Below are 18,532 nucleotides of genomic sequence, written 5' to 3'. Positions count from 1 at the left end.
TTGCCCTTTGATTGGAAATTAAGATGGGTGTGTCATGCTTAGTAGAGTAATGTTCATAATATGGTGTTACTTTGGGCATTAAAATCATGTAGTGGTAAAGTAGTGTGCCATGCTTGGAGGTCATCACTGTTAAGCCTCGTCTTAGTTCTTGGCGTCATTGAGCACAACAAGGGGAGGAATAGACGAGGGGTGCTATTCTTTGTGTGTTTTTGCTGTTTGAGTGAACTAGTCATAGTGATTGGCCAATCTTTGTTTTTGTTTTGGACACCAATTAATAGACCCAGAGAGTAAGCCTGTGCAAATATGAATCACCCTTTTATCTTTCAAAAACTGCTCTCTCTCTCTCTCACACACACCCACACGCGCGTACTCACGCACGCAAACACACACAGTAGACGATCACTCTCTTCTCGCTCAATATTACCCCTCAGACACATCAATCTTCCAAAACAAATTCAATTGTTAGTATTTTCCAAAGATTGAAAGAAGCAGTTTATCCGGCCATCGAAATAGTTTGTTGATCGGGTCACACGGGTTACATTTGCCTCTCCGTCTCTAGGCATTGGGTTTATGTCTGTTCATGCATTACTCATTTTGATGCCAAACCCACCGCTGGTGTGTGTGGCTAAAGAGCTCTATTTTCATCTCATTCAACAAATGTAAATGCCTGGAGTTTGCCAAACAGCACTGTCACTTGGATTGGAACCGGTGCCTAGGTCAGATGACATGAAAATAGAGCTCTTTTGGCCACACACCCCAGTGGTGGTTTTGGCGTTGAATTGAGAATGCGTGAGCATAAGGCTGCATACCTATTGTAAAAAAAAAAAAAATAGTGGTGGACCTTTGATGCTATGGGGCTATGTTGCTCCCACATGGATATCAAGGATCTGGAAGGATTCTGTAGGGAGAAATGGCCTCCCATTTTAGAAAAAGGATTGTCGTTATCCTCACAAGGTAAAGGCATTGAAAACAGGGGTGTGAGAAAAACAATTATTACTTGTTAATTTCTCTGAGAAATTGTATTAGTATAATATAATTTCCCTTTTTTTTAGCATACAATATACAGTACTAGTCAAACGTTTGGACACACCTACTCATTCAAGAGTTTTTGTTTATTTTTACTATTTTCTACATTGTAGAATAATTGTGAAGACATCAAAACTATGAAATAACACATATGGAGTCATGTAGTAACCAAAAAAGTGTTAAAAAAATATATACATATATTTTATACTTGAGATTCTTCAAAGGAGATACAGCTTTGCCTTGATGACAGCTTTGCACACTTTTGGTATTCTCTCAACCAGCTTCATGAGGTAGTTACCTTGAATGCATTTAAAATAACAGGTGTACCTTCTTAAAAGTTAATTTGTAGAAATGATTTCCTTCTAAATGCGTTTGAGGTAGGGTGGTATACATAAGATAGTAAAAGACCAAGTCCATGTTAGGGCAAGAACAGCTCAAATAAGCAAAGACAAACAACTGCTTTACTTTAAGACATGAAGGTCAGTCAATCCAGAACATTTCAAGAACTGTGAAAGTTTCGTCAAGTGCAGTCGCAAATCCAATAAGTGCCATGATAAAACTGGCTCTCATGAGGACCACCACAGGAAAGGAAGACCCAGAGTTACCTCTGCTGCAGAGGATAAGTTCAGTAGAGTTAACTGCACCTCAGAAATTGCAGCCCAAATAAATGCTTCACAGAGTTCAAGTAACAGACACATCTCAACATCAACTGTTCAGAGGAGACTATGTGAATCAGGCCTTCATGAATTTCTGCAAAGAAACCACTACTAAAGGACACCAATAAGAAGAAGAGACTTGTTTGGGCAGAGAAACACAAGCAATGGACATTAAACTGGTGGAAATGAGATTCGAAGTTCCAACCGCCGTGTCTTTGTGAGACGCAGAGTAGGTGAACGGATGATCTCCTCATGTGTGGTTGCCACTGTGAAGCATGGAGGAAGAGGTGTGATAGTGTGGGGGAGCTTTGCTGGTGACACTGTCAGTGATTTATTTAGAATTCAAGGCACACTTAACAGCATTCTGCAGCGATACGCCATCTCATCTGGTTTGCGCTTAGTGGGACTATCATTTGTTTTTCAACGGGACAATGACCCAACACAGCTCCGGGCTGTGTAAGGGCTATTTGACCAAGAAGGAGAGTGATGAAGTGCTGCCTAAAATTACCTGTCCTCCACAATTACCCAACCTCAACCCAATTGAGATGGTTTGGGATGAGTTGGACCGCAGACTGAAGGAAAACTAGCCAACAAGTGCTCAGCATTTGTGAGAAGCATTCCAGGTGAAGCTGGTTGAAGAATGTCAAGAGTGTGCAAAGCTGTTATTCTCCTTTGAAAAATCTCAAATATAAAATGTATTTTGATTTGTTTAACACTTTTTTGGTTACTATATGATTCCATATGTGTTATTTTATAGTTTTGACGTCTTCACTATTCTACAATGTAGAAAATAGTAAAAGTAAAGAAAAACCCTTAACTTTTGACGGGTACTGTACCTCAGTATTTTCTAGAGTTAATTTTGCTCATCTTTATCAAGTGTGTCAATAATTTCGGACCCCACTGAATTCCGAGCGTTCCCTGTCACACGTCCAATCACATTAGAACTTTAATTGCTTGGCATTTCTGAGGGAAGGTCATTCTTGCCGTTTGTCAGGAGGAGGCAGAAATGCATACCTTTGACTGGTCTTTTACACAAGCCTGGGGTTTGGTTCATCTTACCATCTTGGGCCAATTATTGGTGAGTTGACCTTTAGGGGAACACATTGGAGAGCTGTGCAGAGTCCCAAATGGCACCATATTCCCTTCATAGTGCACTACTTTTGACCAGGGCCTGTAGGGCTATAGGGCTATGTAGGGCTATAGGGATTAGGCTGCCATTTGGGATGCATCCTTGTTCTATGGTATGTCTAGAAGGCACAGAATGATGATGATCTGTTTCTATCGATCTATGATATTGTCCGTTTGATTATTGACAGACCGGTATTTGTTGACCAACACCATTGAAGTCAATGTCCTAATTTGATCTCAATCATAACATGTTGTAACTGATTTAAAAATGACTTGACAGATAGAACTCTAATCTAATGATGGTGTTAAATCCGGTTTTGTGGATATTATGAAAGGTGTCCTGTCGGGGGCTCGAGTCCTGTACATTTTTCTGTTTACATTATTAACAATATTGACTTGCCTGTAAAAAAATGTTAACCTGCACTTGTATGCCGATGATGCTGTTCTGTATGCTATTGGCCCCATGGTTGACCAGGCTCTATCTGAACTACAGTCTGACTTCATTGCTTTACAGAAAAACTTTATTGACCTGAAATTAGTACTGATGTTGTTCCCTAGAGCACATAAAAATATGTTTGATGCTTTAAACCTATTGCATATTGATGTGTTAGTTAAGAGGCTGAGAATAAAAAATGGTCTTCCTCTATAGAAGTAGGTCCTGCCTCTCGCTACATAGTAGAAAGCAGATGATTCAGTCAACGCTCCTGTCGGCCCCAGACTATGGCCACATCGTCTATATGAACGCAGCTGCCTCTTCATTAAAGCCGTTAGATGTAGTTTATCATAGAGCATTGCACTTTATTACGGGCGACAATGTTAGTGGTCATCACTGCAGTCACTACCAGAAAGTTGGTTGGCCCTCTGATGTCACGTAGGTTGCGTCACACAATACATTGCTATGTTTTCATTTATAAAGCCCTTTTACACAAAGTCCCACTGTACCTAGCAGCATTAGTTAGCATCTCAGGGATGGCTAACTCTGGACATTCCTTTGGTCTCTACTGAGTTAGGTAAATCAGATTTTAGTTCTTGCACCTTATTTGTGGAACAATCTTCAAAATGTTCTTAAATGTGATGTTCTGGTGCCTCTAGGTGAATTCAGAAATCTGATTGAGGACCTTTTTACTGATGAATGTGTTTGTTTTTTAGGACCGTGTTTCTCTTTCTTCTTGCATTTTGTATTTTCTGTAATTTATGTCATTCAGGGCTCATCTGTAAAAGAGACCGTGGTCTCAGTATGACTCCTTGATAAAATAAAGGTTCTATAAAATACTATTTTCTTACTGTGGATGGGATACATCAGTCTGATCCTGAAAATCCATGACCCCTACTGCAGTACCATGCACTTGTTGTATTATAGAGAGTGCTGCTAGTCCTCCATTGAAGCCCACATTGTGACTTCCATGACTTCCACATGGTGACTACTTGCTATAAATAGAAAGCCTTTGACACATGATGCTCGTACGTTCAGGATAGTGTGTGCCGCTGTCCTTGGTCCTGAAAGGAGAGGTCATTATAATGGATGGCGGGGACTGTGGCTGTGAGAGTCTTGGTGCTGGTGGACTCCACATGTGTCTGAGAACTGAGTAGAGGCCTGGGGAGACCAGAGGGACTAACTAAAGGCTGTCGCTGATAACAAGAGGAGGAGGGAGTGATGGGGAGGAAAGGAGAGCTCTCCCACTCTCTCAGAACCTGCCCAGCAAACCGGGAACATTCCTACAACATTAGCTAAGATTTACATTAAGTTCTAGTTATTCTGGGCATGCACTTCACAACTTTCTAAAATCTTAACAACTTGGATGTGCTCACATTTCCAGATTTCCTTGTCCCAAATCTTTCATTCTGTCCATCCTCAACCACAGGATGGTGGTGCTCACATTACACAATGATTCACTAATTGATCTTGCTCTGCAATTCTCAGTTGTCGTAGGAAAAAAATGCCAACACGCAAACGGTGAGCTGCTTTATTACTGTGCACGTTAGTATGTGCAGAGACATAAAAAAAGAGACGGAGACTCTGTCACGCCCTGACCATAGAGAGCTTTTATTCTCTATGTTGGTTAGGTCGGGGTGTGATTTAAGGGTGGGTTATCTAGGTGAATTATATTTCTATGTTGGCCTAGTATGGTTCCCAATCAGAGGCAGCTGTTTATCGTTGTCTCTGATTGGGTAGCCATTTTCCCATTGTGCTTTGTGGGATCTTGTCTATGTATAGTTGCCTGTGAGCATTATATTAACGGCACGTTTCGTTTGTTTGTTTTGTTCTTTAAAGTTTTCTATTCCAAAATAAAGGATGGAACATACCACGCTGCATCTTGGTCCACTCCTTATAACGATCGTGACAGACGCAGAATATTGACTTTAAATTAAAAAAATAATATGAAATGACCTCCTTGGTTTCTGTCACGGTAGGACTCAGAGGTAATATTGAAAAGACACGTGCGTTCTGTCCACAGCTCCACCAATCTGTCTTCCATCACCTCGGTCCACGTGGTGTGTTGTTGTTGTTGCTGTCCACTTCACCGTTATTGTTTCAGTCTCACATGCTGAGTGCTCATTGGCTTTTGGCAGTGGTCCCTGGCCAATCGCGTCAGAGCACTTCTCATACTGCAAGGTGCACAACCAACATTTCTGACGTCATAAAATTATCGGGACATCCAACAGGGGTCCGGAAAACGGAACAGCCATCATCCGTGCGTCCTTGACCCGCTCAAACTAGGCGTGTCCCGACGTGCTGATCCTATACCAAGTTCATAGGATTTCACCCCGATCGTGAACATTTGTCAAGGATGGCAAAAACGTGCCGAATTTGTGCCCAAATCGTGTAGTGTATGTCCTGCATTAGGGTTTTTATCTAACATTTGGATAACATCCTAAAAACATTCACTCTCTCTCTAGCTATCTGTCTCTCTCTCTCTGCCTCTCTCCTTTATTTGAATCCACATGGAAAACTTTCCGACATAAGAAACGTTGCAATACCCTTAACTCCATTCACAACCACGTGTTTGGTTCAGTTATTTGTTCTGCTCTCTGCATGTGTATGATGAAAATAAAATGACCAACGTGTCAAATGTGATATGTAGAGGAGCAGCCTTTGACAGAAGAGCAAACAGAGTTGAACCCTTTGTCAATGTTGAAGCATGCTCAGCTCTAGTTGCTTACGTGGCGGTGTTACCCACTGGAGCGACTGGGTGCGCGTGCTTTTGCTCCAGCCCTGCATTAACACACCCGACTGAAATAGTAAACTCATCAAGGACCTCACTCTGAGTCTGGACCGTGATTAGCTGAATCGGGTGTGTCAGGCTACTGCAGGGCTGGAGCAAAAAACCTGCACCCCTAGTAACTCTACAGGTGTAGTTGGCAACTCTATCAACCACACCTCTAGGGCTGGTCACCCCAGGTGTGTACCGTATGAGCGACAACCCTAGGGCCCTTACCTTTAACAGTAGGACCCATCCCTCCAGCCCTCACTCCTGGGTAAAAAGAAGAAGAATAAAATGCCAGATATTGATTAACCCCCTTATCGTATGACGGCGAGGTTGCATGGTGAAGCAAGCGGTTCCCATGGTAACAGGTAGCTACGTCGTCTGCCGGGCAACTGGAAGAGAGACAGGAAGCAGTGCACTCTGAGTGCTATTAATAGTCCCTTATCGGTGTGGCGCAGAGCGGTGATGTCACAGCCCTTGTCAGATGAATCTGGGCAAACACATGTTGTTTGTTCTAGCAGTCAGAGTAAATATGTAGTCGTTTCGGCGTGGTCTGTGGCTGCAGCAGCTGACAACAACACTGACTTACATGCTGGTATAGGCTACAGTATCTCTGATGTAGTGGATGCACTACAGACATTGAGATATATGTTGTAGATCTGGATACAGAGATGACTGATGTTGTGGTTGATGTTGTTTAGTCTGTCAGACATGATTGATGTTGTGCACATTGATGAGGGCTCTTTAGTGCCCTAATGGCTAGTGTGTGATTGGTGCAGCAGCTCTGTGGTTGAGTGTTTTGATTGGTCAGGTTCTCTAGATGAGAGATGTGGCTGAGGACACTCAGATTCCACTTGATTGTGGAGAGGATATGTGGTTTCATGCCTAACTCAGACCCTATACCATTGTTATTGAATTAGGTAAACCAGTGGACTGAACTGATCATACATAAAAGCTGAATTTGTGCTTATCCATAAACCTTGACTGTACTGTATGCTCTGAAGTTTCCCCTAGGTGTAGATCTAGTATCAGCTTCCCCTCCCCCAATGCTACACTCATCCGAGATTAGCGTCTAGGGGCATCTTCACCCTACACTGTCTGGTTCTACACTCCTCATCGTGTCTTCCCTGTTCCTCTGCCCCATCCCACATGAGTAGGTATTGCGTCCATGACGGTGCCAGTGTACATAGCCGAGACGTCTCCCCCCCACCTGAGAGGCCAGCTGGTGACAGTAAACACACTGTTCATCACGGGAGGCCAGTTCACTGCCAGCATCATAGACGGGGCCTTCAGCTACCTACGCCACGATGGATGGAGGTGAGACAATTGCTCTACATGCCTCATCTTTGAATATCTCAAAAATATCAAATTTATCCCCATTTTTTTTTTTTTTTTTTAGGGGGTAGATCTTCTTTAATAGGTCAGATAGATTGTAGAATCGATAAATATAATTGTCTGCATAATTTCCAATCCCCACATATTTTATATGGTAAGTATATATACACTGTATACAGTTGAAGTCGGACGTTTACATACACTTAGGTTAGAGTCATTAAAACTTGTTTTTCAACTAGTTTTGGTAAGTCGGTTAGGACATCTACTTTGCATGACACTAGTCATTTTTCCAAGAATTGTTTACAGACAGATTTTTTTATTTATAATTCACTGTATCACAATTCCAGTGGGTCAGAAGTTTACATAAACTAAGTTGACTGTGCCTTTTAAACAGCTTGGACAATTCCAGAAAATGATGCCATGGCTTTAGAAGCTCCTGATAGACTAATTGACATCATTTGAGTCAATTGGAGGTGTGACCATTGTTATGTTTGGAGGAAAAAGGCGGATGCTTGCAAGCTGAAGATCACCATCCCAACCGTGAAGCACGGGGGTGGCAGCATGATGTTGTGGGGGTGCTTTGCTGCAGGAGGGACTGGTGCACTTCACAAAATAGATGGAATCATGAGGAGGGGGACAATATGTGCATATATTGAAGCGACATCTCGAGATGTTAAAGCTTGGTTGTAAAACTCTTCCAAGTGGACAATGACCCCAAGCACACTTCCAAAGTTGTGGCAAAATGGCTTAAGGACAACAAAGTCAAGTTATGGGAGTGACCATCACAAATCTCTGACCTCAATCCTATGGAAAATTTGTGGGCAGAACTGAACAATCATCTGCGAGCAAGGAGGCCTACAAACCTGACTCAGTTACACCAGCTCTGTCAGGAGGAATGGGCCAAAATTCACCCAACTTATTGTGGGAAGCTTGTGGAAGGCTACCCAAAACGTTTGACCCAAGTTAAACACTTTAAAGGCAAAGCTTCCAAATACTAATTGAGTGTATGTAAACTTCTGATCCACTGGGAATGTGATGAAAGAAATAAAAGCTGAAATAAATCATTCTCTCTACTATTATTTTGACATTTCACATTCTTAAAATCATGTGGTGATCCTAACTGACCTAAAACAGGGCATTTTTACACAAGAATAAATGTTAGGAATTTAGAAAAACTGAGTTTAAATGTAGTTGGCTAAGGTGTATGTAAACTTCTGACTTCAACTGTATATACCGTATATATCCCTTTATTATTTTCCCCTAACCTTACCACCCTCTACTAATTAGAGTAAACTAATGAACAACAACACTTAGGCTTCTACTTCCAGCTTATACATACTATATAAACTCAGCAAATAAAGAGATGTTCCTTTGTCAGGACGATGTCTTTCAAAGATAGTTCGTAAAAATCTGATTAACTTCACAGATCTTCATTGTAAAGGGTTTAAAACAGTTTCCCATGCATGAACAATTAATGAACATGCACCTGTGAAGCAGTCTTTAAGACACCAACAGCTTACAGACAGTAGGCAATTAAGGTCACAGTGACACTAAAAAGGCCTTTCTACTGACTCTGAAAAACACCAAAAGAAAGATGCCCAGGGTCCTTGCTCATCTACGTGAACATGCCTTAGGCATGCTGGAAGGAGGCATGAGGACTGCAGATATGGCCAGGGCAATACATTGTAATGTCAGTACTGTGAGAGGCCTAAGACAGGGGGACAGGATGGACAGCTGATCGTCCTCGCAGTGGCAGACCACATGTAACAACACCTGCACAGGATCGGTACATCCGAACATCACAACTGCGGGACAGGTACAGAATGGCAACAACAACTGCCTGAGTTGCACCAGGAACGTACAATCCCTCCAGTGCTCAGACTGTCCACAATAGGCTGAAACAGTCTGGACTGAGGGTTTGTATGCCTGTTGTAAGGCATGTCCTCACCAGACATCACCGGCAACAACGTCGCCTATGGGCACAAACCCACCGTCACTTGACCAGAAAGGACTGGCAAAAGGTGCTCTTCACTGACGAGTCACAGTTTTGTCTCACCAGGGGTGATGGTCGGATTCACGTTTATCGTCGAAGGAATGAGCTTTACTACAAGGCCTGTACTCTGGAGCGGGATCGATTTGGAGGTGGAGGGCCATCATGGTCTGGGGTGGTGTGTCACAGCATCATCGGACTGAGGTTGTTATTGCAGGCAATCTCAATGCTGTGTGTTACAGGGAAGACATCCTCCTCCCTCATTTGGTACCCTTCTTGCAGGCTCATCATGACATGACCCTCCAGCATGACAATGCCACCATACTGCTCGTTCTGTGAGTGATTTCCTGCAAGGAATGTCAGTGTTCTGCCATGGCCAGTGAAGAGCCCTGGATCTCAATCCCATTGAGCACGTCTGGGACCTGTTGGATCGGAGGGTAAGGGCTAGGGCCATTCCCCCCAGAAATGTCCGGGAACTAGCAGGTGCCTTGGTAGAAGACTGGGGTAACATCTCACAGCAAGAACTGGCAAATCTGGTGCAGTCCATGAGGAGGAGATGCACTGCAGTACTTAATGCAGCTGGTGGCCACTCCAGATACTGACTGTTACTTTTGATTTTGACTCCCCCTTTGTTCAGGGACACATTATTCCATTTCTGTTAGTCACATGTCTGTGGAACTTGTTCAGTTTATGTCTCAGTTGTTGAATCTTCTTAAGTTCATACAAATATTTACACGTTACGTTTGCTGAAAATAAACGCAGTTGACAATGAGAGAACCTTTCTTTTTTTGCTGATTTTACATTTTACGGCCACAGTATATTTTACAATAGATGTCTTTTGTTTGTTTTTAATCCCACCCAGTAGCTAAAATGGGGAGGATTCTGTCCATAATAAAGCGTTGCTCTACCTTCTTAACACTATCAACAAGGCAAGTCCTACAGGTCCTAGTTTTGTCGCAACTTGACTACTGTTCAGTCATGTGGTCAGGTGCCACAAAAAAGTACTTCACAAAATTGCAATTGGCTGAGAACAGGGCAGCACGACTGGCCCTTGGATGTCCACAGAGAGCTAATATTAATAATATGCATGTCAATCTCTCCTGGCGATTGACTTCATCACTCCTTTTATTTATGAGAGGTATTGACATGTTGAATGCGCCGAGCTGTCTGCTTGAACTACTGGCACACAGCTCAGTGTATACAAAATACAACAAAATCACGTTTTTGACTGCACTGGGCCTTTAAGACCAATCTGCAAGTTTTGAATGCTCCCTCCCACTGCTCTTGTCACATTCCAACATCTAGCACTGACTCTCAACACACCACTACTTTCAGTTGTTTATGCATCCTGTATACATCATGGCCATGGACACAGTGCTGCTAACCTTGTTTATGTAGACTTCATACTTATTTGTTTGTGTTTAGTTTCGCGTTTTCATATTCCGGTCTGTAACCAGGTTTCAGTGGGATATTTCAGGTGTTAGGATAACTGTTGATTTCTGAGACAGACAGTATTGGGAATGCTTCCAAGTGGTGTGTGAGTACAAACGTTGAAATGTGGTTTCATTCATGTGAAATGTAGTTTCATTAAGTTGAAAAACAAATATTCATCCGTCTGTCATCTGCGAATCGTGTCACGTCAGATGGCAGGCCCAGTCGGGACTAGCAGATCAGATCAGTGTAAATGTCAGCAGCAAAAGATGTGGATCCTCGTCCTGCCTCCAGCTGATGGAACAGTCCCTCAGTGCAGAGCAGGGATGTGTTGAAAAGATAACATCCTTTTATTGTTTTTGTAAATCTAAATGCTACATTACATCACGGACTCCTTGTAAAGCGAGTATTGTTTTGTCCTGCCTTAGGACATTATTCAGAACAGCTTCCTTGAACTTGCCACAAGTGCTGGATTTATGCCATAGCTGTCAGCGTGTGTCCTTGCATTCCTCTTCTTTTACTGATTTGACAAGTTGCGTTTCGTGCCAAGTCTTGAGTCCTTGAAGGTTTCGCTTTTAATGATGTGCTCTGCTCTGTGGCAGACTTCTATTTGACAGTCAACCCTGTGAAGCCGTTTGAAAAATGTTCATTGACACAACAGAGTTGTTACTCTAGGCTATTATTCACTGTGTTGTTAGCGTAAACAGCGGCTGTAGATTAACAGCGAAATGCTTACTTACGGGTCTCGTTCGCATTGTTGGAAAAGGAAGTATTTTAATGTTAGTCTATACCTTGTTTACATTGTTACTGCTTGATGAAGGGTGGGAGTATAGCACAGATATTATGCGCGCATTCGAGCGGAGTGCTTTTGTCAAGACCTCGACCAACGTTGGTCACCGCCTTTCAAAGTGTGTTGCATTATGGGTATACACATTCTCAAACTTACGACTACATGTCGACCCTTGGAGTGAACCTTGGAGTGCAGTCGACCGGAAATGTCTGCATCAGTTGCTAGCTATCCCATAAAGCCATCACCGAAAACACATATTCTCATTTTCAGTTGGTCTTTGCTAACTACCTGTTTTTTTTGACAACGTTTGGAACATTCGTCTCACAACAGAGCCTTCAACTGCAAAGAGGCATTGCATTCCACTCCGTTGCGGACCTTCCCATTGAAGAGCATGACGTCTGGTGCAACGTAATGGAGTGTTTATGGGTAATGTGAACGAGGCTTAAGTAGACTACAGACGTGAATGCTGGAACATTGCTACATTGTGGGAGGCAACCCATCAGTGGTCCCTGCTACGCTCCAGCTCATGGCGTTTCTCCTCCCGCCCCCTCTGAGATGAACAGCTCATTTATATCTGTCTCTCCCCTCTCTCTCTCTTCCTCCCTTTTTTCCATCCCTCACCTCCACCGCGTCTCCCCCCTCTCTCCCTATCTTCTCCTCACCCCCCTCACCAGATATATTTTATGTTCGGTCTATTGGTGGTTCCTGCTGTGCTGCAGTTCATGGGAGTTTCTCCTCTCAAAGATGAAACAACTCATGTTGAATTCTTTCTATCCCTCGTTACCCCCTTCCTGCCAGTGGTTCCTGCTGTACTCAGGTTCCTCATTTTGCAAGAGAGTCACTCTCACAGATGAAACGGCTAATATATGGCTCTCTCCATCTCTCTCTCTCTCTCCCCTTCTTCTCATCTTCTCCAGGTATATGTTGGGTCTGTCGGTGGTCCCTGCGGTGCTCCAGTTCGTGGGGTTTCTGTTCCTGCCAGAGAGCCCCCGCTGGCTGATCCAGAAAGGCCTTACCCAGAAGGCCCGCCGCGTGCTCAGCCAGATTAGAGGCAATCAGAACATTGACGAGGAGTACGACAGCATCAAGAACAGCATCGAGGAGGAGGAGAAAGACTGCGGAGGAGGTGAGAGGGGAGCAGGAGGCTCAGGAGAAAGACACACATAAATGAATGAATGCATCAACGAACACGCACACACAAACAAACTTGCATGCACACACACAGGGAGAGGAGTGGCCCATGTGCCCACTGTCTGTCTCTCTCTCTCTCTTTCTCTCTGCGCTCAGACGAGGAAGCTTTATCAGCTGGTATATAATCTCGGTGTTACACTCCCATGATGTGGGACAAAACAGTTAGCCTCTTCGGAGAACATTGACCTCTTCTGAGAATGACAAAACAGCACTCAAATTCAGTCTGTCAGAGCCGGCGAGACTGAGTCGCCTGGGGAGACCAAGGACATTGAAGACATTATTTTCTATGAACGTTTTCTGAAAGAAGCTTATTTATGGTAGTCACTGTGTCTCCATTGAAGGTCAGTGCTAAAAAGTGAATGTATATGTGTGAGTGTATGGAAATATATGGGTCAAGGCATGGTCATAGACCTAAGCACGGACTCAAACTCAATGAAACCACCGTACGCGATAAACTGCATATATCCACGTGTTGACATGAATAGCTGATATACATATGTATTGAAAGTAGCCTATATGGACAACCAATGGTTAGACGAACGAGTGTTTTGTACTGCGTTATCAAGTCAATGACATTGTATACAGTAAGGTCAGTCCAGCCATCAGCACATGTATTCAGCTCTTATTATCCCGATGACACCAAGCCAATCTCCTGAAAAGAAAAGAGAGGGAAAAGAAAGGAGAGGAGAGGTAAACATGCATCCTTCCTTTTTGTTCCGTAATTAACCCTTCCTGACGGTCCTACAGAAAACACTAACCTGTGATTGAGTACCTCACGCTGGGATTGGTCCACAATGGGGAGCCTTAGCCAATCAGAGTGCTAGAGTGTGGTCAGTGGGGCCACAATCCAAGAACGAAAGGGCAATAAATTGTAACTCTGACCATTGTCGGGTGTTTGGGGGGGATAGGCTCACACCTGGGAAAACAAGTGCTTCCTTTGCCCTCTTGCTCCCTGACATCTCTGTTTCCTTGGTAACCTCATCCCTTTCTCCCTCTTTCTCTCCTGGTCTCCATCACCTCTGATGTAATGATAGTGAGTGTCACTCTAACCACCCAAACACAGCCAGGATTAAAGAGCAATAATAATCACAATGACACATACAAAGTGACAGGGCACACACAACGGCAATATCACAACACAACATAGTCATATCTGTGGCAGTCAATTCCCTCTGGATGAAAGGATAATATATTACATAGAAACATACAGGGTGACGGAGCAACACAACATCAATAGCAACAACAACACAACGAACAACAATAGCTGTATCAGTCACTGCTCTCTGCTCTCTGATTCACTTTGTTGTAGTATATCTTATTAAAGCATTGGGCTATCATCTCTGGCGTAGAACATGTTAGAAATGCCTGTCATGCATGAATTTCCTGTGATCTTATTGCTACTGAGATAATCTTCCATCCAAGATAAAAATCATTTTAGGAAAGATTATCTTAATCCTATACGAAGCTTCCAGGAAACACACCCCATGTTTTTATTCAGGCCTACCGATCTGATTTTATCTACAAAGATTAACTTCCTTTTCCTGGCGTATACAGCTGGGTGCAAGCCTATTGCCAGTCAACATGATAATGTTTTTCCTCTTTAAAAGAGTGTTTTATCTCAGCGTTAGTTAGACACCGTAGTAGGCTAATAGGGTGAAGGACCTTCACACACAGTAAGTCAGACACACAGGTAATTAAATTAACAGAAGAGGCACCGTGCTTCTCAAAGCTGTTTCCTTTGTGATTAACGAGCTCTGTGTGACTGTAGGGCAGCCGTGCTTCTAGCTCATAGGCAACTTTGCAGTCTTTTTCGTTTTTTGTGTGTTATTAGCCCAGAAATGTTTTGGTGTTATTACAAACATCCGGAAAGAACTTTTGTATATCAGAGCGGCGGTAACCCACCAGCATTACCAGCATCACAACCAGGAATACGACTTTCCTGAATCGGATCCCTTGTTCGTACCCCCAGGGCAATTGAACTGATTCCAGAGGCTTATCGGCGGAGACGAGGTATTCAGAGTAGACTTCTAGTCCGACTCAGGAGGCGCGCACACCACCCACCGCTGTTCTGCTCCTTCCAGCCAGTGCTGCCACTCCTCCAATGCCATCTTCACGGCCAGGGATTCTCGGTTGCCAACATCGTAGTTCCTCTCAGCCGGATTGAGATGATGGGAAAGGAAGGCACAGGGACGAAGCTTCTGGTCCTGGGCAGATCGCTGGGACAGGATGGCCCCCTCTCCAAAATCTGAAGCATCCACTTCCACCACAAATTCACACGAGGGGTTCCGGATGGATGAGGATGGGTGCTGTTGTGAACTGATGCTTCAAGTCCACAAAGGCTTTGTCGACAGCTGGAGACCATTTGAACGATACCTTGGGGGAGGTGAGTGCCGAGAGGGGGGCCGCCAGGGTGCTGTAGTCCTGAATGAAACGGAGGTAGAAGTTTGCAAAACCAAGTAACCGTTGCAACTGCACCCTGGACGTTAGTTGAGGCCAATCCACCACTGCTTTCACCTTTCCAGGATCCATCTGAACATTGCCTTCAGCAGTGACATATCCCAGAAAGGTGATAGAAGAGCGGTGGAACTCACTTCTCGGCTTTCACGAACAATTGGTTCTCCAGGAGGTGCTGAAGAACCTGTCTGACATGGAGGACATAGACAGATTGGGGAAAAACAGGATGTCGTCCAGGGAGACGAACACAAACCGCTTTAGCACGTTCCGAAGCACATCATTGACTAAAGCCTGGAAGACAGTGAGGGCGTTGGTGAGTCCAAATGGCATGACCTGCTCCTCATAATGTCCACTGGCTGGCTGTCTTCCACTCATCCCCCTCGCGTATCCGAATCAGGTGGTAGGATTTCTGAAGGTCCAACCTGGAAAACATGGTGGCCCCCTGGAGAGGTTCAAACTTAGAGGAGAGGAAGTGGGTAATGATTATCGACAGTGATATCGTTAAGTCCCCGATAGTCAATGCACGGGCCTTGTCCTTCTCCACAAAGAAAAACCCTGCGCCGGCAGGAGATGCAGACGGACGGACGGCCTCAGTGGCCAGAGACTCCTCTATGTACTCATACATAGCAATGGTCTCTGGTCCTGACAGAGAGTACAACCGACCCCAAGGTGGTGTAGTGCCTGGGAGAAGATCAATGTCACAATCATAAGGACGGTGCAGGGGAAGGGAAGTAGCATGTGCCTTGCTAAACACTTCCAGGAGGTCATGGTACTCGGTGGGGATAACAGAGACATCCACAGTCTTGCTAACTTCCTTAGGAAGACGACTTGGGGAAGGCTGTGCTGCTGGAAGCCAGTGGGAATGTCAAAATGGGCTACAACCCAGGATGGAGCTTGTGGTCCAGTCAATCACAGGATTGTGTTTTTGGAGCCAGGATAATCCCAAGACAACCGGAACAAGGGGAGATGCAATGAGGAGGAACTGTATGGTGTCACTGTGGTTACCAGAAACCCGTAATTGAACGGGCACGGTACTATGGGTGACTTCCCCTATAGAGCGGCCGTCCAGTGCCCTAGCATCCATGGGGACAGAGAAAGGCTATCCAGTGCTCCGAAGCATCCATAGTGGCATCCATAAAACTTTCATCAGCCCCAGAGTCAATGAGCACTCGGAGAGACTTAGATTGGTCTCCCCACAGCACAAGCACAAAAAGGGTGTGTGGGTGATGGGAATTAGGGAACTCCCAGTCTGACTCACCATGGTACTGGTACCCACTAGGGACAAGGGTTTGCTAATATGGCAGGTAGCTATAAAATGTCCTATCCCTCCACAGTACAGACAACAGTTATTATTCATCCTCCGGGAGTGCTCCCAAACTGATAGCCTAGTTCTTTCCAACTGCATAGGCTCAGGAGTAACTCACCCGTCATAGATTCACGAGAAAGCTCAGGGTGGCTTCGACTCCTCTTGGAAGAGCTGCATTCGGAAACTTCCGAATGCAGTGTGCCCGAGACCAGTGTGCCCGAGACCAGACCTCCTCTCTTGCGTTCCCTTAGGCGTCCATCAATGTTAATGGTTAAGACGATAAGGGAGTCGACGTCCACTGGCAGTTCCCGAGCAGCTGGCTCATCCTTTACCTCCACAGATAATCCGTGCAGAAAAGTATCGAAAAGAGACTCCGGATTCCAGGCACTCTCGGCGGCCAACGTGTGAAGGTCCACCGCGAAGTCTGCCACATTACGGGGGTTTTGACGTAAGTCAAGCAGTATGCTGGCCACCTTTCTCCCGGATACCGGAGAATCAAAAACTTCTCACCTCTGCCATCAATTCCTCCAAATGACAGATTGTTGTTCACAAACTGTCGTAGCCCAGGAGAGCACCCTTCCCGACATTAGTGTAATTATATATGCTATCTTCGATTGGTCTGAAGAAAACAAAGATGGCTGTAGCTCAAAAATAAGCGAGCACTGAGAAAGAAAACGCTGGCAGGTACCAGGATTCCCGGAATATCGCTCTGGAGTCCGGATAGACTGTTCAAACTCACTACAGATAGGGCAAAAATGACCGGGTGATTGTTTTTTTTTCAGTGATGGCATTGTTGTTCACAAACATACACTCTTAGAGCGTTGGACTAGTAACCGGAAGATTGCAAGTTCAAATCTCCGAGCTGACAAGGTACAAATCTGTCGTTCTGCCCCTGAACAGGCAGTTAACCCACTGTTCCTAGGCCGTCATTGAAAATAAGAATTTGTTCTTTAACTGACTTGCCTAGTTAAATAAAGGTAAAAAATATATATATATATATATATATATATATATATATATATATATATATATATATATATATATATATATATATACACAGTATATATATATAGTACTAATCATTTATTACATTTGGAAAGTGCTTTTCATTATACAGAATTATCTGAAAGTGCATAAAATAACCCCACACATATATATTTTTTAGTACAACTGACACTACAAGGGACAAGGACACCAAGGAGCACAGCTATCATCAGGAAGCCTTCCTAAAGAGAAAAGTCTTTAGGCCCATTTTAAAGGAGTCCTGAGTCTGTGGTGCCTTCAGGTGGTCCGGGAGGGCATTCCAGAGGCTGGGGGCGGTCGAGCTGAAAGCCCAATCCCCCAAGGAGCGGAGCTTGGTCCTGGGGGCGTGGAGGAGCAGGCTATCGCTTGACCTGAGGGTGCGAATGGGGTTATGGAGGGAGAGCAGTTCTTTGAGATAAGGGGATTTTCCATGACTTTCCATACACAGGAAAGTGAGCAGGAGGGGTTTCAATTTGATCTTGTATGAGACAGGAAGTCAGTGCAGAGATGCCAGGATGGGGGTGATGTGATCATTTGAAATGTGACCTTTATTTAACTGGCCAAGTCAGTTAAGAACAAATTCTTATTTACAATGACGGCCTACCCTGGCCAAACCCCGGACGACGCTGGGCCAATCGCGCGGCCGCCCTATGGGACTCCTAACCACGGCCCGATGTCATACAGCCTGGATTTGAGCTAGGGACTGTAAGTGAGGCCTCTTGCACTGAGATGCAGTGATGGTGTTTCCGCACTCTCACCAGGATCCTGGCAGCCCTGTTCAGGTTGTAATGGAGCTTCTGGAGACTCCTGCCAGGGATGCCGATGAAGAGCGCGTTGCAGTAGTGCAGCATTGAGGAGATAAAGGCATGGACGAGATTCTCTGCATCAGACTGAGTGAGGGTAGGACGGAGTTTGGCAATGTTCTTGAGGTGATAGAATGACGCTTCACACGGTTGTTTGATGGCTGTCAACGGTAAGAGGGGAATCTAGTTTTCC

At 44.5% G+C, this 18,532-nt stretch overlaps 1 protein-coding gene across 1 annotated transcript in view; it reads left to right on the top strand.

The window, feature by feature from the left end:
- Positions 1 to 18,532, top strand: part of LOC118366143 (proton myo-inositol cotransporter-like) — a 70,832-nt gene that overhangs the window by 4,466 nt on the left and 47,834 nt on the right. The window contains exons 2-3 of the mRNA XM_035748583.2: positions 7,174 to 7,333; positions 12,480 to 12,688. Of these exons, the coding sequence (XP_035604476.1) occupies positions 7,174 to 7,333; positions 12,480 to 12,688 (369 nt within the window). The remainder of the gene's footprint in view (positions 1 to 7,173; positions 7,334 to 12,479; positions 12,689 to 18,532) is intronic.

Source organism: Oncorhynchus keta, chromosome 33 (genome assembly GCF_023373465.1).
Source record: "Oncorhynchus keta strain PuntledgeMale-10-30-2019 chromosome 33, Oket_V2, whole genome shotgun sequence".
NCBI classification, from domain to species: Eukaryota; Metazoa; Chordata; class Actinopteri; order Salmoniformes; family Salmonidae; genus Oncorhynchus; species Oncorhynchus keta.
The sequence above is the reverse complement of the archived record's forward strand: the minus strand, read 5'-3'. Positions and strand labels throughout refer to the sequence as shown.